Source organism: Clarias gariepinus, chromosome 3, assembly GCF_024256425.1.
Source record: "Clarias gariepinus isolate MV-2021 ecotype Netherlands chromosome 3, CGAR_prim_01v2, whole genome shotgun sequence".
NCBI lineage: Eukaryota > Metazoa > Chordata > Actinopteri > Siluriformes > Clariidae > Clarias > Clarias gariepinus.
This window is the reverse complement of record NC_071102.1, coordinates 17,818,218-17,840,746: the sequence shown is the minus strand read 5'-3', so window position 1 is coordinate 17,840,746 and position 22,529 is coordinate 17,818,218. Positions and strand designations below refer to the sequence as shown.

The 22,529-nt window shown below is 41.2% G+C and overlaps 1 protein-coding gene across 1 annotated transcript in view; it reads right to left on the bottom strand.

The window, feature by feature from the left end:
- The window catches only part of pde4a (phosphodiesterase 4A, cAMP-specific), a 64,043-nt gene that overhangs the window by 7,267 nt on the left and 34,247 nt on the right, over nt 1–22,529 (bottom strand). The window contains exons 2-13 of the mRNA XM_053492177.1: nt 17,178–17,363; nt 16,828–16,864; nt 16,629–16,699; nt 14,664–14,713; nt 11,510–11,622; nt 4,786–4,879; nt 4,485–4,648; nt 4,289–4,387; nt 4,001–4,165; nt 3,812–3,911; nt 2,974–3,128; nt 2,762–2,884 (exon numbers count right to left, since the gene is read on the bottom strand). Coding sequence (XP_053348152.1) covers nt 2,762–2,884; nt 2,974–3,128; nt 3,812–3,911; nt 4,001–4,165; nt 4,289–4,387; nt 4,485–4,648; nt 4,786–4,879; nt 11,510–11,622; nt 14,664–14,713; nt 16,629–16,699; nt 16,828–16,864; nt 17,178–17,363 — 1,357 coding nt within the window. The remainder of the gene's footprint in view (nt 1–2,761; nt 2,885–2,973; nt 3,129–3,811; nt 3,912–4,000; nt 4,166–4,288; nt 4,388–4,484; nt 4,649–4,785; nt 4,880–11,509; nt 11,623–14,663; nt 14,714–16,628; nt 16,700–16,827; nt 16,865–17,177; nt 17,364–22,529) is intronic.

Here is a 22,529-nt window from a genome sequence, read left to right as displayed (position 1 = left end):
TACACATTCACATTTCATAAAAACTTAAATTATTCTTTTGATTGTGTAAAGCTGCTTTGCGGCAATGACAATTGCTAAAAGCGCTATACAAATAAAATTGAATTGAATTGAATTGAATTGAATTGATACTACGCTACATAGTGGATAAATACATTTTTAATGATAAATCAGTTTCTGAGCTGTTTAATAAGCATAATAAAACTTTATTACTTACTATTCTAAGGCCCAGAGAGCACTTATGTAATTATTTGTGTAGTTATTTAAGTCATGAGTAAAAAAAAACTGAAACAGACAGACATCATCTTTATCTGTGACATTCGCACCCAAATAAAGGAAAAGTGGTATAAGTTTTACATGAAAGGTTTGGCCCAAGTAGTGGAAAACAAATAACATATAAGACATTTAAAAAAGTAATCAATAGAGGTTAGGATTTAAAAATAATATCTTTCTCATGTACTCTATTAAATATCAAAGAACCATTTGCAGCCTACTTTTTCCATTAAATGAAAAAGGCTATCATTTTTAAACTGCTCTTGGTTTCCAGTAAATATGAGGTCACACAAAAACATAGTGCAGATATACAAGTAAGCAGCTAAAATGCCATTAGGCACAACATGGGCCATGTCAATAAGTGAAAATAGTAAAGAGTTATTTTAATCTGTGGTCACATTTTAAAATCAATGTCTAGCAAGCTATTTGAAAAGGCAGACAGAAGACGCATTTCCTGAGAGCAATGTGTTAAAGGCAGTAGCTGAAATACATTTGGAATGGGCAGATAAAGATTCAAGATGAAATTAATTTGTCACATGTTCCTTACAGCACAGTGAAATGAACTTTAGAAATTTAAATCCCAGTTAGGATGCTGGGGTCCGAGCATAGGGTCAGCCCAGTTACAGCGCCCCCGGAGCAGATAGGGTTAAGGGCTTTGTCCAAGGGCATGAGTTCCATTTGGTACCAGAACACTTTAGTCCAAACCATGCCAGAAGGTTATGGCCTGGCTATGAATAGATTATTTAATAAGCTCAATAAAATCTGTCCCAAATGTACAGACTAATCCACATATTAATGAATGCAAGGTCACAAAACAAAAGAACCAAATTTTATTGATATTGACATGTTCTGTATAGAGATCTATTTTATAACCAGAAAAGAAAAGCTTAGTATCTATTGATATGTGGATATAATCAATCAGCCATAACATTAAAGGCACTTGTCTGATATTGCTCAGTAATGGCTTGGTTCCTCAGACTGTTCCTGAAGAATGTGTGTAGTTGTTCTGCTGAAAGAGACCATTGGATGTCAAAGTAACAAAATATGTAAAGTAAAAGAACATGTGATTAATCAGACCAGACATCTTCCATTGGTCAAGTGCCCTCTCAGTGCCCTTTGCAGGTGGATACAGGGCAGGACTAGGCTTCACACTTCCAGTACTTCAATGAGCCTTGAATGCCCACGACTCTGTTGTCTGTTCACCAGTTGCCTTTCCTTAGAGCACTTTTGGTTGGTACTAACCACTGCATACAGGGAAGACCCCACAACACCTGCTGCTTTGGAGACTGTCTAATCCAGTTGTCTCGAAATCACAATTTGGCTCTTGTTAAAGTCACTTAGGTCCTTTTTCCCTTGCTTACAACACATCACCTTTAAACTGGCCGGTCACTTGTTTCCTAATATATCCCACCCCATGACAGTGTTATTGTAACGAGATAATAAAAAAAAATATATATATATATATATTTTCCTTGTGTGTGATTTTAATGTTATGGCTGATTATGTATGTTTTTTTTAATACAAGTGTATATATTTTTATATTTAGCAAATTTTATTTAGCTATATTTTACTCAGTTTAATGAAGCATGCCAATAAATACTTCGGGCAGTTTTTTTATCCCCCATTAACGGCTGCTCAGATTTCCAAACTAATCATAAACTCATCAACTGAACTCTCTTTTTTTTACTATTAAGCTATTATACAGTATAAGAAAAAAAACTTGATCTACTTATATAATAAAGTAGAGTTTAACAGCATATTCATTCTTTCATTTTTTGTCCTGGACAGGGGTCAAAACATGAAACACCGGAGCTGCAACATTACACACTGGCCCAACATGCTACCCTTTAAATCTCAGTTTTGGGTCCTCTTCTGATCTCCCTCTTGGCCCATGCTCTCGGTGAGGTCATATCCTGTGCTATGCCAATGACACTGAACTCATTCTTTCCTTTCCTTCGCTTAGACACTCATCTTTCATCTCTCATCAATTTCAGCAGCTAAAATTAAATCTCAACCAGTTTAGACTGCTGAGCATTTCACAAGACTCATCCCCACGTCAAAAGTGTAAGACTTGTCCCCATGTCAAGATCCATGTGATCTCCCTGGACAACATTTACTATCAGATTTACATCACCTTCAGGAAGTTCTGGAGAACCAACTATGCCTCACATTGCTAAATTGATTTGTTCAAACAAGTTTCTACTTTATAACATCATTTCCTGACCACTGTGGAAACTCAGATGCTTCTTCTGCCCTTTAATCATCTCAAGTCTACTGTATATTGCTCACATAACATATGCTGACCACTTTAGTTCATGATGTTGCATGTGCAGCGGTTCTCATCACACTCTCCTTGGTAGAAGACAAAACTACCTAATGGGCAAAACTAAATATGGAAAAAATATGGCACACTCCACTTACTAAAATATCTCTCATGCTGCTGGGTTTAGTCATGATAAAAGCAGCGTCTCTACAGAAATGCCTCTGTTACCTGTATGCGGTCCGTGTAATGATCGAGCAGTAGCACGCCTGAGCTGGTGACTTTCTTAGTCTCTACCATGGTCTTTAGATCTGCCAGCAAACTCATATGCTTGGACATGTCTGTTGCCAGAACCTTAGGAAAAAAATCAGACCATGTGTCAGAAAACAAGCTAAATGAGAGTCTTAATTCTATTTACACACACTGCATCATCAGTGACTCACCATGTCGATAACTAGTTTGCGCAGACTCTGCCGCTGCCGCTTGCTCAGGTTCTGGAAGATGTCGCAGTTGTCTTCATGGAGAAGCTTGAAGCCCACAGCTAGGTGATGGTTTTCTAGAACGGACTCATCATTATACATCAGAGCCAGTTCTGAGTCTGCAAAAACGGAAAACGGATGGGTCAAGCAGACGTAAAGGGTGCTTTTCCAACAGAGAATTTAAAATCCACACATGTATTAAGGAATCTTAGGTTAAGAAGTGAAACAGGACAGAAACGGTGCGCATGTTTGCAGAAAAGGTTGCGTTGAAATATTAGTAATATACAAATTGATCCAGGAATGTGAAGCAACATCAATCAGGCACCAGTATATAAACACATGCATGCACATATTCAGCTGGAACACCTAGGATTTTACTTCTTTAAATTATCAAGGATATCAGCTATGACTACATTATGTGGCTAAAAGTATGAAGACATCTGGGGTGACACACCTACTGTATATGTGGTTCATCCCCACATATAACTGTTAGAGAAACAAGCAAGTTGCACAAAGCCAGCTCCATGAAGACATGGTGGGATAGGTTTGGAGTAGAAGAACACGTCGGCCAATCAGAAGCCTGATAAAGGTTCGCACACTTTGATGTTAAATAATACCAAAAAATACCAAAATTTTGAGTTTTGCAAAAATACCCATGTAGACTAGGCCTATATGTGCAAGTTTTTAGGTAAAACTTCTAGGATAGCTGTAACAGCTTTCATTAGATCCTTATTTATAGTCAAAAGTCAAGATTTCTTTTAAACAGTTCATCTTTGTGCCATCGTCTCCTGTCAGGGCTTACTGGTATTAATGAGAAATTGATTGGAAACTCCAGGATGGTCCACGTCATGAATGGCAGCAGCAAACAATGCAGCCAGAATTTCCAGATCAGTGAAGACAGCCTGTTATAGAGACATAATAGAACTTAATCACCATGCACAATGCATTGTACCGGCTACAGACCTGGCATTTTGTGAAAAAGTGTACTCACGTCCAGTGCCGGCGTGGATAACAGTACATGTGTTGACTGTGTGACGTCGGCCGCATGCAGGCTGTTGTGATAGGCCACATTGGCATGGTAATGATCCTCCAGTGTCATCACATAGGTAATGAACGTATCCACAGGGATACGAAACGTTTTCAACAGATCGCGCTCCTTGGAAGAGACCAACAAACAGCATGGGTACTGTGGTACGCTGGGCTTCCCTTAGCAGTATTAACCATATATTTATTGAATGACGTAACATTCTGAAGAGCAGAAATTCATCAGCTCATGTACCTGGAAGATGGCAAACATTATACAACTCAGAGGTCTGTTATTGGAAAATTCAGCCACTCGGAAAATATTAAGGCCCCACTTATTCAAGTCATCTAGCTCCTGAAGAAAGCATAAAAATGTAAAATTGTTTTAACATGAGACCATCAGGGTTATCCCGCTTAAAATTTTTTTTTGTCTTTCTTAAGATGATCTGTACCCTGGCCAGTGCGTCCTCATGCTCGGTCTTGATCCCAAATCGTGGCAGGGCCTTGGTGGTCAGGCTGGAGCTATGTGTCAGCTTCTTCACACCACTGATATGGCACATGGGCTTCTCACGCTCCCGCAGTGTCGGGGATGGGATCTCCACCTCATTTTGCTTGTCTGAGGAACATAACACAGAGCTCAGTGACAAAGATGAAAGTGAACTGCGGGGCAATAATTTATCTGCTGAAAAGATGGAGCTCCATGGAGTTAATGAATGATGTGGATGAAATGAACGAGTAAGTAAGCAGGCTCACCTAGGAAGGTAGTGGAGATGTACTCGGATACCTGATTCCCTGAACGGCTCATCTCAGACAGATGTGACAGCTCCCTGTTTAGCATCCTCTTGAACTGAAGGACAGAGAGAGGAGAATGAGTTATGTCTCTGATAAGAAGTAACATAGGACGTTTGGATGAATATTTAGGTATTTATAATGATGTGTACATAATACTGTTCAGAGTGGAAATTACAAAAGACTGTCTATCAGTGGTGTTCACACTCATTACAGGTAATCAATATGGGATGATATGAAAGCTGATATTTCTTTAAAATCAATAAGAACTCAACACCAAAGCCAACGTCATAAAATACCCTCAAAAAGTGGATGAAACTATTGAAGAAATCTAATCAGTTACAGTGGGAATTCCATATAAATCCTACAAACTTGGTCTTGAGATATATTGCTTACAAGAATATCACAGACAGACAGACAACCTGAAAATATAATAGTCATCTAAAGTCAAGAAAACATTCCAGTCTGTATAAAAGCTATCCATCCATCCATCCATCCATCCATCCTCTGTACCACTTATCCTGTGTTGCACCACCGAAAAACTCAGGTCACAGAGTACAAACACACACACACACACACGCACACACATGGGAGCAACAATTTAAACCCCTAACCTTTGTATGCGGCGACAGCGCTAACCACCAAACCATCCTAATACGACGACCCCAGTTACAAACAAACCAACATTTTATTCTGCAAGAATGTGGCACAGTCTGACCAGCTACCAGTCGACAAAACACAGGGCCAACTGTTCTCGAGCTGTTAGGCCATCTTTGCCAGGTTAGATGGAAACAGTGTCTGAATTACCATTCCTGATGTTACCTCAAAGAAATGCTTTTAATAAAAATAACAATGCAACAGCAAGAACATTTCTGACGTCTATAAATGACTTTTATCTGGAATTGAGGATGCTGGGAAATAACTTGCCAGCTGGCAAAGCCTGATCAGCTCAGCCTGTGCTTTAACAAACCGGTAGCTGGATCATTCAGCAATTCTTTTCTTTCATAAACAAGCATTTTTATACTTGACATTTTGTTAAAGCCAATTAAAATAATCAGGCAAGAAAGACATGATACTATGAGTCACATTGAAAACAGATCATCATGTACTATCCGGTGTAATTTACTATTCTGTGTGTGTTAGTTATGCAATACACATATGTCTGTTAGTATTTGACAGATGCCCAGTTAAACCCAATCTCATCTCTGATATTAAATTGTCAAGTCAATAACATGTATACTTAGTAAAATTTTAATTAAATACAAGGCAGACCAAGCAGCCCTGGCACAAATCACTGGGATGGAGCTAAAGCAGGAGCAGCCATATATATGATATGATAAGGTGTTTGTCATATCTTGCAACCTAAAAGAAATATGTTTGTACCTCACTAAATCAGTGCTAGGGTTAGATAAAATGATGTAAACACAATTAATGATGTAAATCCCTAATCACTCTGGGATTCGGATGAGACCCCGGCACGGTCCCACTGACTGGTCCTTCACACGTTACAATCTCCATGACAACCAGCAGGTTTCCTTAGCAACTGTCTCCTCACACTCCCTCCTGCGGCATTACAGGAGCGAGTCAACTGGTTGGGTGACAGTCAGAGAGATGGAGTAGGCAGGTGTCTATCTTTGACCTCCTTCAAGGTCATCACTCTACACAGCAACTCACCCGTTCTCCATGTCCCTTTTCTGTCACTAATCTTTCTCCACACCTCGCATTGTTTTTTGTGTTTTTTTTTCTCCACTGCTGCATTACTGCACAAAGCTGCGACGTCCCCTGTCTGCGCTCGGGTGTCTGCTTTCCTCGCGTCACATTCGACCACAAGGCCCTTATTTACCATTTATCAAGGTTTACTGAAGATTTGATATAATTGTAATCAATACATAAGATAAAAGATGGACTCATATTATAAGGAAGGTCCCAGAGGTGTTCCAGTCATTTTGTGCATGTATCTGGCTTCCTGTTCACTGCCTCTGAATAAGCTTAGTACCATTACAGGTTACCTGAGGGAAAATGAAATAACTCTCGTAATGGATTTAATGCACGGCTAAGGTCTGAAGTCGTAGTCTATGGATTGAGCAGGTTTATCATTAAAATGTATAAAACAGACTACCTGGTAAAAGTCCATGATTGGTAAACAAGATAATCCATAAGACAACATTACATGTTCTTAAAACTAAGCTGAAAAAAAAAGGAATCAAGTTAAAATGCTCAAAGGTGCATATAAAGACTCTAAACAACTGACTGGAGAACTAGGTGTTTTTACTGGTGCACTGGTGCAGTCTGAAGGCTTGTACAAGATGGAGTGAGGGATAGAAGGAACAGGTATAAACAAGAGTGAGACAATCTTTAACAAAGAATGTACTGTATGCAGAAAAAAAATACAACCCAAAAAACATGCTGTTAAAAATAGCGTTTTTCTGCGTGTCCCATATATGTTCAGGTTTTTCAACTCAGAATGAAGTTAAAGATCAAAACATAGAATCCAAAAGTTCTGAGAGAACCCTGTCTTGTAGAGAACACACACTGCACTGCATCTACGTTAAATCGAATGCTTCCAATTTAAAATAAGGAAATGAAATGTCACGGTGGGTCAGATCTAGCAACAGAAACACTAGCAGTAAGCAGAAAAAAATGATCAGATCTACATTTAGTGTGACCCTGTGTTGCCCTTATACCTATTTAGTGTTGCTCTGGCCTTTAGAAACTCATCATTACTTTTAATTACACCATCATACAGTTTGCTAGTTTATTAGAATATTTGCTTGTATGGTGTGAGAATCTGGCACGTTTCCCCAGACTTTCTTTAATTACATCTGTAAAATCTATTTGTTAGTAATTTATTGAGTTAGATGGTTGTTTGTTCAGATGTTACTCATTTATGAAAGTGAATGTTTGGATGTCTAAAACTGACATCTGAAAATTTCTCTATCTCCTTACCATAACTGATCTAATCTCTAAAATACTTTTGCCAGAACACCTAACTCCCCTCACCTTTGGCCTTTACCCATCTTAATGCCCACTTTCACATTCACTCAGGACAACAGCACTTCCTGTTTGGCCTGACAGGCCTCTACTTCCTGTCCCTACCTGGTCCCACCAGCCAATGAGCCAGGGTTTGGAGCACGTCTCACAGAACAGGTCCATCAGCGGGCTCCTGTGCTCGGCGGCCTGCCCTCCTCCCTCCAGTCCTCCAACCGCCCCCAGCTCTAGCTCTGCCCCTCCTCTCCCCTGCAGGTTGCTGTAGCTGGAGGAGTGGGGCAGCCGGAATGCTGCAGGGCCAGGTGAAGGTCCGGGTGAGGTTACCGGCTCGATGGCCTCCACCACACCCATGCTGAGTGAGACCGGCAGCACGGGCCGCTGGCACAGGCAGGAAGCACAGTAGTGCAGCGGGGCCGGCGCAGCACTTGCACCCCAGCGGCATGCGGGCGCAGTCAAGATGTGCTTGCTGAGGCCACAGCCAGCCCCGCCAGGCCACTCCAGGGTGTGGATTGGCAGGAGTCCAGGCACCCAAGGGTTTTTCCTCACTGTTTTTCCTTCCCTAGCACTTTACATGCAGGTGCCAGGTGAAGTGCGAGTTGTAAACGGCTCTCCAGGAGCCGCCTGGATCAGCAGTCCAAGAGGGCTACATTGCATCCCAGCAAAGGAGCCAAGCTGACCCAAATCCAGCCGCGTAAGGAGGGGGGAGAGGCGAGGAGTAGACCAAGATGGAGAATTCCAGAAAAGGCAGACTCTCTGAAGGGCACGGGGAGGAGAAGGCAGCGGAGAGCAGGATAGACACAGTGTACTAAAAGGGAGAAAAGTATGAGTGAGGATGGAGGCGTGGGGAAACTGAAAGATGAGTGATATCAGTATGACGACGATGGATGAGAGACGAAAAGAGCTGTGATGACGGGATAGGATGGAACAAAACAACACAGCTAGGTGGCTGCTAACAGGAACACTTGATGCAAAGCAGACACAGAAAACAGACAAGGGATACGAATGGAGGAAACGAGAAAACAGACGTAGAGCCAGGGCCTTTAGCAATCCTGTTGTGGCGGGGGTCTAGAAAAACAGCTTGTCTTTCGCTCGCTGTCCTTGGGTCTGTTGCCCCTCCCCCACAGTGAAGCTTTGAGCCGGGCCCCACGCTGCCACGGCGTGCACCGATCCTCCTGTTCCAGTGACAAGCTAAAGCTGCAGCTCCTGTCCGTGCAGCACTGCTGCCTCCCTTTAGAGCGCCAGCTGCATGAATCCACACAGTGATGTGTCTGGCTAACGATCCACCGCTGCCTGTTTCTGTGTCCTGAGCTCTGTCTCCCTGGATGCTGCAGACAGCTCTTGCAAGCTAATCAGCCTCTTCTGACGGGAGCCTGTGTGTGCATGTGTGTGTGTGTGTGTGTGTGCGTGTGTTTGTGTGGGGTGAGTGTGTGAGTGTGCACTCTTGATTGCGCATGTGCAGCAGAGGGCATGTCAGTGTGGAAATGGAAAGTGTGTGTAAAGGGATATGAGGTTTATGCTGATTTCTTCATAAATGGCTTTGTGTCTATATCTGTCCTGATAGATAAACATTTTCATCCGAAAATACACAAGTACTCTCTCGGTCTCTGTCAAACCAAACACACACACACACACACACACACACACACACAGACACAAACACACGTGCAGTATAGCCCTGTGGTCATGAAGAACAGCAGTGCATACTGCAACCCGGTTGTTTTTGGGCAATAACAATAATGAAAAAATGATTCTATTTCTTTAAGAGAGGAAACAGAGATAACAAAATGTCATTGGCTAAAATCGAGAGGACGTGGTGTGGATGCTGCAAAGAGCCAATAATAAATCAGGAGGGGCAGACCCTGCTGCAAATCCGTAGCAACCAGAGTTAAAGCATAGACAGCATCAGGACCTGAGTGTGTTTTCTTCCCATATCTCTTCACTCCTTCTCTCTCTTTTTCTCTCTCAATCTCTCAAGCCTCCCTCTTTTCTTTTTCTTTCTTTCATTTCCCTTTTTTCTCCCATTCCTCTACTGAACAACAGAGTATGTGACGAGACACACAAATCAATGGCGATTTCTTCAAGACTGCAAGGGAAGCTCAGCTTCCCCTATAATGTCACAAAATTAATGGTCAAATTATGTACTATTGTATTAACATTTTATTGACTAAAAATGCGTTCATCTCAAAGACGAGTTCGTTCAGAATCAGTTAGATATAGCAGGTCGGCTGACTTGATTTTCTTCTCATACATTCCCGTAGCATCACAGTGCATTTCCCCATTGAAGCCCAGCGTCCATTGACTTTAATGCGGCTGCTTTGAACGTTTTTTTTCAGTGCTTTGAAACTAGATGGTCATTGAATAATGATTATGCGGGCCAAGACGCTGGGCTGCTGCATGATGATTGGAGGAGCTGTTTAAAGGGCGGAACCCCTTTTTTGATTGACAGCATGTCTTAAGTATACATCAGCGCTACAGGGATTCAAGTTCAGTCCCATTGTCTGGTTATAGTACAAACTTTCGGGTGGCTCCCGCACTTAAATCCAACTAAAAAGTACTGAAAAGAAAACAAAACTCAGGCTTAATATCCCAGCTTACATCTCGCATTCGCGTTCAACTTCACACACACCGGCCTGCATTACCCACAGTGCATCTCCCACACTGTACTACACTCCCGTAAACAGCTGTCGTAAATCAACCTCTCTGTCCCGCAACAACACGCTCTTTGTCAGCGGCGCCCGTGCGATCGACGCACTCATTCATATGAGTAGAAAAAAAGATGCAATATTATGGTTTCCGTCATTTTTTATATATTTGCGTACTGACTGGGCCGGCCCACACTGGCCAGCGGCCCACCGGGGAAAACTCCCGGTACTCCAGATGGCCAGTCCGCCACTGCACATGCGGATTTGCAGGTGAAGTGCTACGATGAACTGCTGCACTCTGTATTGTTTGCTGGTGATATAAACCATTTTTGTTTGTACAAATCATTCTTTAAATAATAAAAAAAAAACATATTATAGCCTTCTTGACTTTGCTCAGTGTTTCAGCATTGTAAAGGTAGTTCGTTCATATAATTAAAGTAGCTTGTGGAAGGGGAAACTAGCCAGAATTTACGTACAAATAACATAATGAATTTCATAATGAAAGTCTTAATATGAGCTTCCCCTGTTTCAAAAGCTAGCAGCCACCACTGACACAAATGCACGTTTAGTTGCATAGATATATATAGAGAGATATTGTAATTAGAAAATACATGTAACATCTAATTTAATAGTAATTAGATAGTTGTGTGAATAAGCAGGTGTATAAGTGTTCTTATTAAAGTGGCTGGTGAGTCCATATTGAAATCAGTTTTTTAAACTAATGAGCAGAAATACACACAAAAGCTGAAATTTCAGCATCCTGAAGTCCAGATTCAAACACCTGATCTTTTGTGCTATAAAAATCATTTGATTTAATAAAGACGAACCTTCATGAGTAAATGAATACTTATAGTAATTATTATTATTATTTTATTTATTATTATATTTAAAACATTAGTGTGAGTGTGTAACCCTGATCAGATCCATGGAGACAAACAAGCTGACACCAGACAAGAGTTCAGACTGTCTCAAAGCAGCAAGCAGCCAAAGCAATTATATTAAATTTAATAAACCCTAGTGGCAAATCTAAAAAAAAAAAACCCAAGGTGAAAGCACACCTTATTGGAGGCCATCTCGCTGACAGAGCGGTGTGTCTGGATGGTCTCGAGCTGGTCCAAACACCAGTCCAGCTCCTCCAGGGTCTCCCGTGCCAGCTGTTGGTATGTCTCTTCTGTATTGTGGAGACACAAGAAGTGTTACAACGTTAGCTCGACCTTACTCACGCATCACAACATTGTTATATCACTATGCTGAACAGATGTAGAGTTTAACCTTTAATCAGAAAACTTTATGACTGCAGTGTGTATGATTGTGTATGAATACTCATATTATACATGTTAAGGTAAGTCTGATGACCACATTCATATCAGTTACAGTATAAAGTTACAGTATATTTCCCCCCAAATGTGACCTCAAAAAAGAAGATCCCCTGCCCCCGTCTCTGCTGTTCTCCAGGAGGTGTGGTTCAGCAGTAGCTCATTTATATAGACACTGAAATGGCGTGTTCGGAGGAGGAGTGAAACAGAGGGAGACTGATGGATGAAAAAAATCTTTCTTTATCAGAGAATTATTACAGCTGGGGCATTTACGCACACACACACACACACACACACACACTCAGGAATACCTCTGATACCTGTGATATCTTTAGAAAGAACTAGTATAATTTAGTACAAGTTATACTAGGAGTGAAACTTGCACTTTTGTGACTTCAGTTAATCATTTATTTAATGTAAATTATTATAATTAGTGCAACTAATCGATACAAATGCGATACATTCTCCATATTAACCCAGCCAGTTATACAGGGCAGTATAATCCATTGTTATATGCACATCTCCATTCTTTGCATGATGGGTGCATCGCCTCATGCACTTCCTTTCTTACCCTGACCCACACATCACGCTCGATTTGGACCTTTTTTCATCACTCGAAAGTCCAATCTTTACGCTCCCTAGCAAACTGAAGCCTTTTTTCTCATAAGTCACACTAACAATTGGTTTTCTTATGGACCCACAGTTGTTTACTCTGTTCTGGTATCATAGCTCCCTGCCTGAACGAGCACACATGTATGGTCACTTACAGTATACTGTGGTAAGTTATAAGCACCTTTGATTTCTCTGCAGGGAAATTATGTTCTAGTCCAATGTTCCCATAGCCCTTATTATAACTATTCATTGGGATAAGAGACAGACAACCCCAGGACAGCTCCACACTATACTAAGGCCATTTTTACAAACCCATTATTTATAACCCATGTTTTAGCCTCATCCCTAATGTTTATAGCCATGATCCCTCATTTATAATTGTGCAAACAGATATTCAGTCCTACTATTGATTAGTTCCCTACATTATTGCTCTTCTGTTTTGTTTGACAAAAAAAGGAACGTTTGACAAAAAGGTTTTGAGCCTGATGACAGTGAACTTTTTAAATCTGGACCTGCCACAAAATCCTCTATTTGGTAAAAACCTAATTGACTTCAACAGCATTCTCACGGTGAAGCATGGTGGTGGTTGCAGCATGCTGTGTAATCACTTACACTAGGGAAATGGCTCAAATAGACTGAGCCCAGTATAGAGCAATCCTCAAGGAAAGCTTGCTCTGGTCTAAGGCTAATGCAGAAGTTCACCTTGAACAACGAACCTAAACCCAATTACCAAAGCTTAATGTTACAGTAACCTTAATGTGTTTGTATAGCCAAATGTAAGGTTGACTGAGAATTAGACCAGGCTGATTTTCATCAGCAGACTCACTCCAGTCTAACAGAGCAAGCCTGCAAAGAAGACAATACCTGTAACTACAGTCATGTTATGATGGCAATTAACTATTTGTCACAATAAATTTTGTGCTGTCAATGGTTTGGCATATTGTGTAAATCAAATGTGAAAAAGACTAATGGAGTTGATTTCAATTCCAAACTGTAACAGTGCAAAATGTGGTATAGTTCAAGGGGTAAATACTTAAAAACACTGCTACTGTTTGGATTATAATACGCACATACTTAAGAGGCTTTGAATGGATAATTAATGCAGTGATTAATGCATTTCAGCTACAACTATTCCTTTAACCCTAACTGATTCAGTGAGTATACAGTAGCTTCTCATTTCCTAAGCAAGTATGTTGGAAAAGATGTTCCTGTCTTTCAGAAGGGGTCAAATGATTACCCTGCATCAAGCAAAGAAAACAACCAAAGAAATTACCAGGGAGGTAAAATGACTGGACTTAAAAACATGTAAGGGTAAGGCTGAACTTCAGAACTAAACAACTTTAATGAGTGTCATTGGAGATCACCTAAACGCCTGATGAAGTTGCATGGTGAAAAAAAATGAAAAGTAGAAAGTGGCCCCCTACCGAACCAACACACACACACACACACACACACAGCGTGTGATGAGAACTCACAGGATTGGAACTGTTAGTGAGACTCATCAGAAAAAGGCTTCAGTTTGAGTCAGTCTGAACAGCTCTTTGGTCACTCACTCACTCAATCTTCGTCTATGCTGCTTTATCCTGTATCCAGGGTCGCAGGGGGCCTGGAGCCTATCTCAGGAGACTTTGAGCACGAGATGGGGTACACCACATAGATGCACTACGAGCAATTTTGGAACACCAATTAACCTAATCTGCAAGTCTTTGGACTGTAGGAGGAAACTGGAGAACCCGGCAGCACAGGGAGCACATGAAAAATACACACACATTCACGAGGCGGGAATCAAACCCAGATCCTAGAGATGCATGGCGACAGTGCTAACCACGACACCACCGTGCCGCGCGCTCTGTGGTTAGTGGTTGTGGAATAAGTGTGGCTCCCTCATTATACCTTTTTTACATTTTAACCCCTGGCAGTGGCTTTAAATGGGTTCTGTCATCAGGGGAACATGCAAACATTTATCTTCCAGCTCCTGCAGAAGAGAGCAGGCACAGAACAATTTGTAATTTATTTTCATCTTAGGGCCAAGTCCCTGAGAGCTGTTTTTATTCTGACTAAAAGGGTCTGGTAGGCCTCCAGCCCCTGTTGCCCATATGGTTCTGCTGCGTCTGGTGATATAATTCATTGTCCTGGCAGCAATGCCTACAACAGGAAGCGTGGTGCAAGTAAATGTGAGAGACAGTGTGTGGGAAGAGCGCTAGTGTATGTGGGAGAGAGAGAGAGAGAGAGAGGGAGAGAGAGACCTCTTTCCAGTGACTAATGTTTATTACTGTAAACATACCAGAGAGCGTTGCTGGTGGAACTGTTGATTGGCTTGTAACCGGCGACCTCCTGTGGACAAAAACAGACTTACAGTCAACTTCATGCCTGAAGGACGCTCCCTGCTGGTGGTAAAGGCACTGACAGGGATGTGATGGACGTAAACAGCATTGTGGTTCTCCTGACAGAGAATAATCCATGCAGTGTGATACCTGCACTCACATCGGCTAAGAGCAGAGTCAGGGTTAGGGTCGATGAGTCAAGACGAATATTAATAAATCATGCATCGATTTAAATATTTTAAATATACAGCAATTAATCAGGGTTATGGATATGACCTCAGTCTAACGAACCGAATACATCATTCTCAAATGGATGTGTTGAGACTGGAATGTGACATAGTGTGTGTTACAGATGAGATGGGACTGAACCACAACGCCAAATCTGATGAAACAATGCAGAGAATTCAACCAGAGACGTTAAGTAAGGTGTAATGTGATTGAGAGAGAGGGAGTGAATTTTCTCAGTAGTTTTGTTTCTGTGATTACAACTTTCTTTCTCCATGATAAAGTTTTTACACATTTTTACACAAGTTACAGTATAATCATTAACTGTCCTCTGGGTCTGTTGAAAAAAGTTGTTGTTATAAAGTAGAAGTATCTTCATGACAGGACGGTAATTTGAGGTGGTAACAAAAAGTTTAGAGACTAGTTCTGTACCACGCCAACAGATGGCAGCACGAGGTCACGAGTAGACCGACCTTCATGCATTTCCATGTCTGCTATTTCATCATGAACAGCAAGTTAGAACAAGGAGCAAACATGAAATTCTGTGTGAAACTGGACAAATCTGCCACACAGACGTTTGACATGACTCGGCAAGTTTTCAGCGATGCTGCAACGTCGTTCAAGGTGGCATGCTTTCTTCAAGAGCGGCAGAATAAAGAGAGGTCAGGAAGACCTTTATCAAGCTCAACCCCCCAAAATGTTAAAAACAATTGCGCAACGTGGAACAGTCCACTGGCAATCCTCATGTAGGTTTTGAACATGCGCCATGTTGCTGCCGAGTTCGTCCCCAGGCTGCTGAACCAGGAGCAGAAGAGAATCCATCAGCATGCCGTGGATGACTCGTCCTTTACATCGAGGATCTTTACCAACAAAAGTTGGATGTACAGGGACGACCCTGTGACGAAGCAACATTCTTCACGGTGGAAGAGCCCATCATCACCATGACCGCCTCATGGACTTTTTGGACATTCGCAGCATTGTTCATGGAGAATTCGTCCCCAGAGGCCAGACCATCAATAGCGAATGATACTGCTAGGTTTTAAGGTGTGTGAGGGAGGACGTACGGCCAAAAAAAGAAAGCTTATAAGCAGAACTTTTGATACCCCTGATAGAAGTGTCTTGATGAAATGTGCTTTAAATCATACTGAGAAGGGATGTTAGTTAGCTCTCTAAAGTCTCAATACACAGGGGGAAGTGACATTTTTAGTAAAATATATTTTTTAGAATTCATTTATATTATATATTAATATTTTTAGATAGCCCTTAAGATTTTATTTGATTTGACCATTTAATGGCCCTATCTGTAAAAAAAAAAAAAAAAAAAGTTCACATTAGGGGGGGATGTCAAATTAACTTTTTAAATGTTTAAATGGTGACCACTACCAATATGGAAAAAAGACAAATAGCAAGATGTTTTCTGTGCACACACTGGAGACCAATCTGCATATCTAAATATGACTATTTGAAATATAAATACACCAGAATTCATCGTGAGTGTGAAGGCCGACTCTGTGTTTAATCAAAAATGGCGATCATGCAAAAACAAAGCTATAGATAACAAAAAAATGGTAGTTTTCCCTATATATGGAGTCTTTTGGATCCCACTATACATCGCTCATTCCCTGAAAAAACAGTGCGACAGTGAGACACGGAAAATGACAGAGACGAAAGTTAGACTACTTTCTGGACACTGCACTAACTTGTCAGTAGGCGACGTGACATTAGCGAGAATGGTGAAGTTGCTTCTGACAGTTCGGAGACTCGCCAACACCTAGGAGAGAGAGAGATAAAGAGAGAGGGGGGGCCGTGAGGAAGGGGTATCAACACCAGTTTTTTATTCTTGAACATCATTCAAATGATTCAAATGCATTTCCAAGTAGAATCTATAACACGGCTCACCTGAGCAAAAGGGGTGACGATGAGGTCCTCAGCATGGCTAGAGAGAGAAACAGAGAGAGAGGGAGAGATCTATGATGAGATAAATCCTATTGTCTTTACCCCACGCAAACACTGCAGGAGAATAAAATCATTTGTGCTTCAAAGGAAAAGACTTGACACCACATCAGAATGTTTATTAACATAATTTCGAGTGTAATGTGAGAGGAGCGTACTGCGACATTAGGTTTGGTAATTGTGGGTAAAGCACACAGGGTAAACGTGCAGTCCCGGGCTGTTCCTCATAACAGTTATGCACTCGAGCTCAAACTGTGAGGTGTTCTGGTTTGATGTCCGGTGTTAATGCGTCTTACCCCTCACTGTTGACGGAGGAGTTGCGGGACATGGTCTTGGGTGACATGTCATAATCGGAGTCGGAGCGATAGAGGAAAGACTCCCTCCTGCTGCTCTGGGGGAAGGAGGGATGAAGCACAAGCCCCGGACTCGCCTGCAAATCCATCGGGCTGCGGCCGGGAGATGGTCCATTCTCACCCTCAAAACTGATAAACAGGCAGTAATGGAGAGAGAGAGAGAGAGAGACAGAATGAGACATTAAATATATAGAAGGAAGGGAAGTTATCTTGTCATTTAGATCAATCATGCAGATTCCTTTACTATAAACAGTATTAGCCTCCTACTCTGAGACAGGACAAAGAGAGTCGTGAGCACAGACAGTCGTGCTTGGCTCTCTCTCTCCCCAGACATTACCCATGCGTTTAAAGCGCTGAGACAGACGGAGTCTGAGCCACCAGCATCCTAATTAGCATAACCATCAGCAGCCTAATGGGAAAAGCTCTTCCTGCTTCCTTCCTGCTTCGCCTTGTTCGGGATAATCACTGCTACATACAGCCATTATGCTGACTCTAAACAACACAGAACGTGTGCACGTCTGCGACAGTTACAAGCTGGGAATGAAAAACGAGTCATGCTACACTGCTAATGTGAGCAGAAGAAGTAAGGAGAGCTCACTGGCTTGCGAGATTGCCGAGGTGTTTATGATCCGCCGTCAAATCATCTCTGCACTGTCTCTACACGGATCGGACACGCACTGTCCGCCTTCTATCAGAGTACACAGTGCAGGCAGAGCAGCATGGCGTTTATGAGAGTGTGAGCTCAGCGGCTATAATTGTTATTCAGACTCGGTGTTAAAGCGTGAAGGCTGAGGCTGAGCCACATGGCCTGGTGTGTCCGGGGTCAGAGCCTAAGCCGAGGAACAAGAGGAGGAGGTGAGTAAAGTGGGAAGCTTTGCTGGAGCATGCTGAACGGTTTTGAGTCATCCCTGGGAATTCTACAACACTTAGAATTTCAAACACACACATTCACACAGACCAGAAGAAGAAGAAGGAAACGACATGCAGAAGCACTCGGCATCAGAGTCCGAACAACGCCAAGATTTCTTTCCCCCTGCTGTCTTTTTCTCTGTTTCTGTCAGTCAGACTTCCTCCCCCTCACTCCCTTTCTCTCTCTAGGAGTCTAATAACCCTGTTCCCACACATAGACATAAAAAAAAAAAAAAACAGCTGCGGTATCGAAAGCCCGGCCTCTCGTTTCGAGGAGTGAGCCTGAGTCATTCTAGTGAGCACTAGTGCAGCTGAATCCGCACTACACAAGCAGCTTGTTGATTGTTGGCCTGTTTATGAAACGCCCCAGAACACTCACACGTCTGTCTCCGAATCCTCTGTTGTTATTATCCCTCATGGAGAAGCTTTGTGACCTGCTTTGCTCACAGCCTTACTTACACCTTGCTCTACTCCGGTCCTGACCGATCCATCATTCCGCCGTCTCCCATGGCCAGGTTCTTACATTCCTACTACAGACCTATATTCCTTCTGCAATCTCTCCTCTTTCTCTCTCTCTCTCTCTCTCGTCAATTCTTCTTATCTCCAGCAAACAGAGTTCCTCTCCAAGTAACAACAACCGTGAGGAACAGACTAAAGGCACCACAGAAGACGTTTGTTGGCTGAGTTAGGGCTCTAAACATTAACATACTGTGGAGCCTGAAGCGTGCAATGTTTTCTTTCAAAATCCTTTTCTTTTCCATAAGCAACTGTGGCAAGGTCAGGAACACACACATGCACATAAGTTCCTATAGTTAAGTGTGTATAAATATGATCTTGACCTTGCTTGTACTTGAGAAACAGGCATACAGTGCAAAAATCAGTTGCAATTAGTGTGTGAAAATATCTTCAATATAGTCAAATCTAACTAGTATTAGAGATTACTCTGATAAAAAATACATATAGGTTTGGCCTAGAGTAATGTACAAACGTCTTGATGCTTCATTCCTTCATATTCAATTTAATTAAATGATGTAGGTTAAACTAAAATAAAAGGAACAAATGTTTTACTGCAACAGGCTGCAAAGTGCCAAAGATACAACAAAAATCAGTTGTTTATGTAACAGCCTCAGCAGCGATCTCATTTCTCCTCTTGTCTGTTCTTCAGGAAGAACTATTCCACAAAAAAAAACGAAGAAATGGGCACATCACTTCTTGTTCTACTGGTAGATGTAGTTGTTAATCTTTCGGCTGCTACTGTCGAGGGGTCGCCACAGCGGACCATTTGATCCAGACAACAACTTGGCACAAGGTTTTACACCGGATGCTCTTCCTGGAGCAAACTTCCCCATCCCTATTTTGTTTGTGGTTGGGACCAGCACTGCACCCAGTGGCTGGGGTTCGGGCGTTGGGTTATTTTATACTTAAAATATGTTTAAAAATAGGCTTAATATATTTGGCTAGATTCAGGATATTTTCATCCGCTTAGATGTAATTGGTTTTCCTCAGTGTTCTGCTAGCTAATTGTGCTTCTTTTTAGAAAGAAATGATTGAGCTTAGAACAATTATTTGCAACGAACCTATTTCAAGCTTGAAATTACAGAGCAAAGGTCTATAAATAACTGTGGCCCTTAAAGCTGGCTTAAAGAATTTTAGCCAGTACAGTTAAACCTTGGATTGCGAGCATAATTCGTTTAGAAGCATGCTTGTATATCAAACTATTCATATATTAAAGTGAAATAATGAAAACTCAAATAATCTATTCCAAAACCCAAAAATATTTATATAAAAATAATTAATACTAAATATAAAGTAAAAATAAAATAAATTAACCTGCACTTTAACTTTAAAAAGAATTGTGGCTAGATTAAGAAAAGAGAAGACAGGAGGAAGGAGGGGCTACTGTGTAGGATGACACACACACACACACACACACACAAACAAACACACTGATGGAAACACTCAGTTGGCTCAGTTGTGATCATGTGATGCTCGGCATGCGTATATCAAGACCTCGCTTGTTTATTAAGTTAAAATTTATTACACAATTTGCTCATCTTGCAAATTGTCTTAGAAGACCAAGTTAATCCAAGGTATTTGTTTTTTTCTTCTTATTTTTAAAAAAAATAAACATATACAGGGATCAAGATTGTGCAGTACTGAGTGATATATGCTTTTTTAAGCACAAAATATGCAATATGATCAACTGAATATTAGTTGATTTTAACCAACTATATAAACATGACCACTGCATATATATATATATATATATATATATATATATATATATATATATATATATATATATATATATATATACACACACACACACACACACACGTGTGTTCTAACATGTATTCATTGTAATCATCATTGGCCTGTCCTGTGGAACATGGAAACAGGAAATACTAGATAAATTTGACTTTAGTCAAATTATTTCCAGATGATTTTTAGATAGAGCAGAACTTATACACAGTGTACAGTATACACAGGTTCCTTAAAATAAGGCTTAACTTCCTACATTTTTCTAAAAGATTTAGAGCAAATTATATGGCTGCGTCCAACCTGCACACATACAGCGTGTGTGTATGTGTGTGTGTGTGTGTGTGAACAGAGAGAGAGAGTGAGTGGGTGCACACGCATGCTCCTTCTTTCTCCGCCTAATGTTAATGCTTTCTGAAGTCATGTGACATTTTTAAAAGCGCTGAGAGAAAGCCTGGTGCATCACCCAGCCAGCCTCGAGTCTCGTCCTTCACTGAGCCACATCATAATAATCTAATATAAATAAATATATGACATATTTGTCAGAATTCTTCATATTTCTCCTGACTCTCCGTGGTGTCCCTGTTCCTCTCCCTCGACCCCGTCCCTCCTTTCCCCTTTAATTTACCTCTGTCTTTCAGCTCACAACTCTCTCTCTTTCTCTCTCTCCATCTTCTCCCTTTTTCTTTGTTTATAATTTTGCCTCTGTAGCTATGACTCAGTGGTGAAAAGGATAAAAAAAAGACGCAGGAGCCAAGCGTGTCTCGCTACACAGGAGCTTTGGTTTATTGCTTTGGTTTATTTGTAGGTTCCAAAAGATCCATGACATGTTTAAATATGAAACACGAGCTACAGATACAGGCTGAAACCAGAACACTAATTTACTGTGTGTGTGTGTGTGTGTGTGTGTTGAGGAGCATTTACAACTTAATCTAGGCCACTGTTTAGCGCATATATGACGGATACGCAGTTTGATCTAAAAGCACAAATGAATACACCTGACAGATAGTAATTAATATGCATCAGTAGTCAATGATGGGGGAAAAGCACAAAGTGAGATATACAAACACACACACACACACATTTCTCTCTCTCTCACACACACACACACAGGCAGTGATTATAGGCTGGCAGCTCTCTTTTTTCGCTCAGTGATAAGACAACCCCTGGAGAGCAGAACTCTGGACAATGACATGATGATCAGAGGGTGCACAGAGGAAAGGATTTCTGCCAGCTGGATATCTTTCCCTATGAAAGATAACACGCACACATCAGAAAACAAGCCTCTGCACATTGATTGCCTCGTTTAATGTACCTGGTCCGCCTCCCCGAGTTACTAACCTTGGAGTGACTACAGAAAGTCTTGAAACTGACAATAATTGCAGCAGACAAGCAGGACGATGAGTGTTTCTGCTGAAAAAAAAAAAAGAAAAAGAAATCCCACATGCAATGACTAACCGGAGGGTTTTTAAGATTGATAATAGCTTTCACATGTGGGACTTGAAAGGGCACGGCGTGAATAGAAAGGCTTAAAGAGTTAAAAGCTGCACAACCAATCAGGACAGCTGGACCGCGGAATGATCTGTTCATCCGCGTCTTCACACAGTTTATACCTGCGAAGTAGGTGTGAAATCACGAAAGGGGGGGAGGGGGGGGGGTAGCAGCGTTTTAATCATCATGAGATAATTATATAACAAATACACCACCATTAAGATTACATGTAGATGTACAGACAGTGACAGTTATTATTCTTTTAGCTTTTTTTCTAAAAAAAAACGCAGAGAGCAGAATCTCAAGCTGTAATCTCAAGATGAATCGAATAGACTGTGCACAAATTACAGCTCTTTGTGTCTGTGGTCCTGCAGCTTTAGGAAACCAAAACATGCCCAGTTGTGTGTTATTCCCTTTTAATTTACTGGTAAATAGACATTTTTTTTTATTTCAAGTTGCCCTTCATATACATTTCAAAGACGTGTGACTGTTAATGAAGCGAGCCATCATTAGGCTGAAACCTCCAAACGAACCCATCACTCAGAAAACAACTGAAGAACATGAGCAAATCATTATATATATATATATATATATATATATATATATATATATATATATATATATATATATATAAAA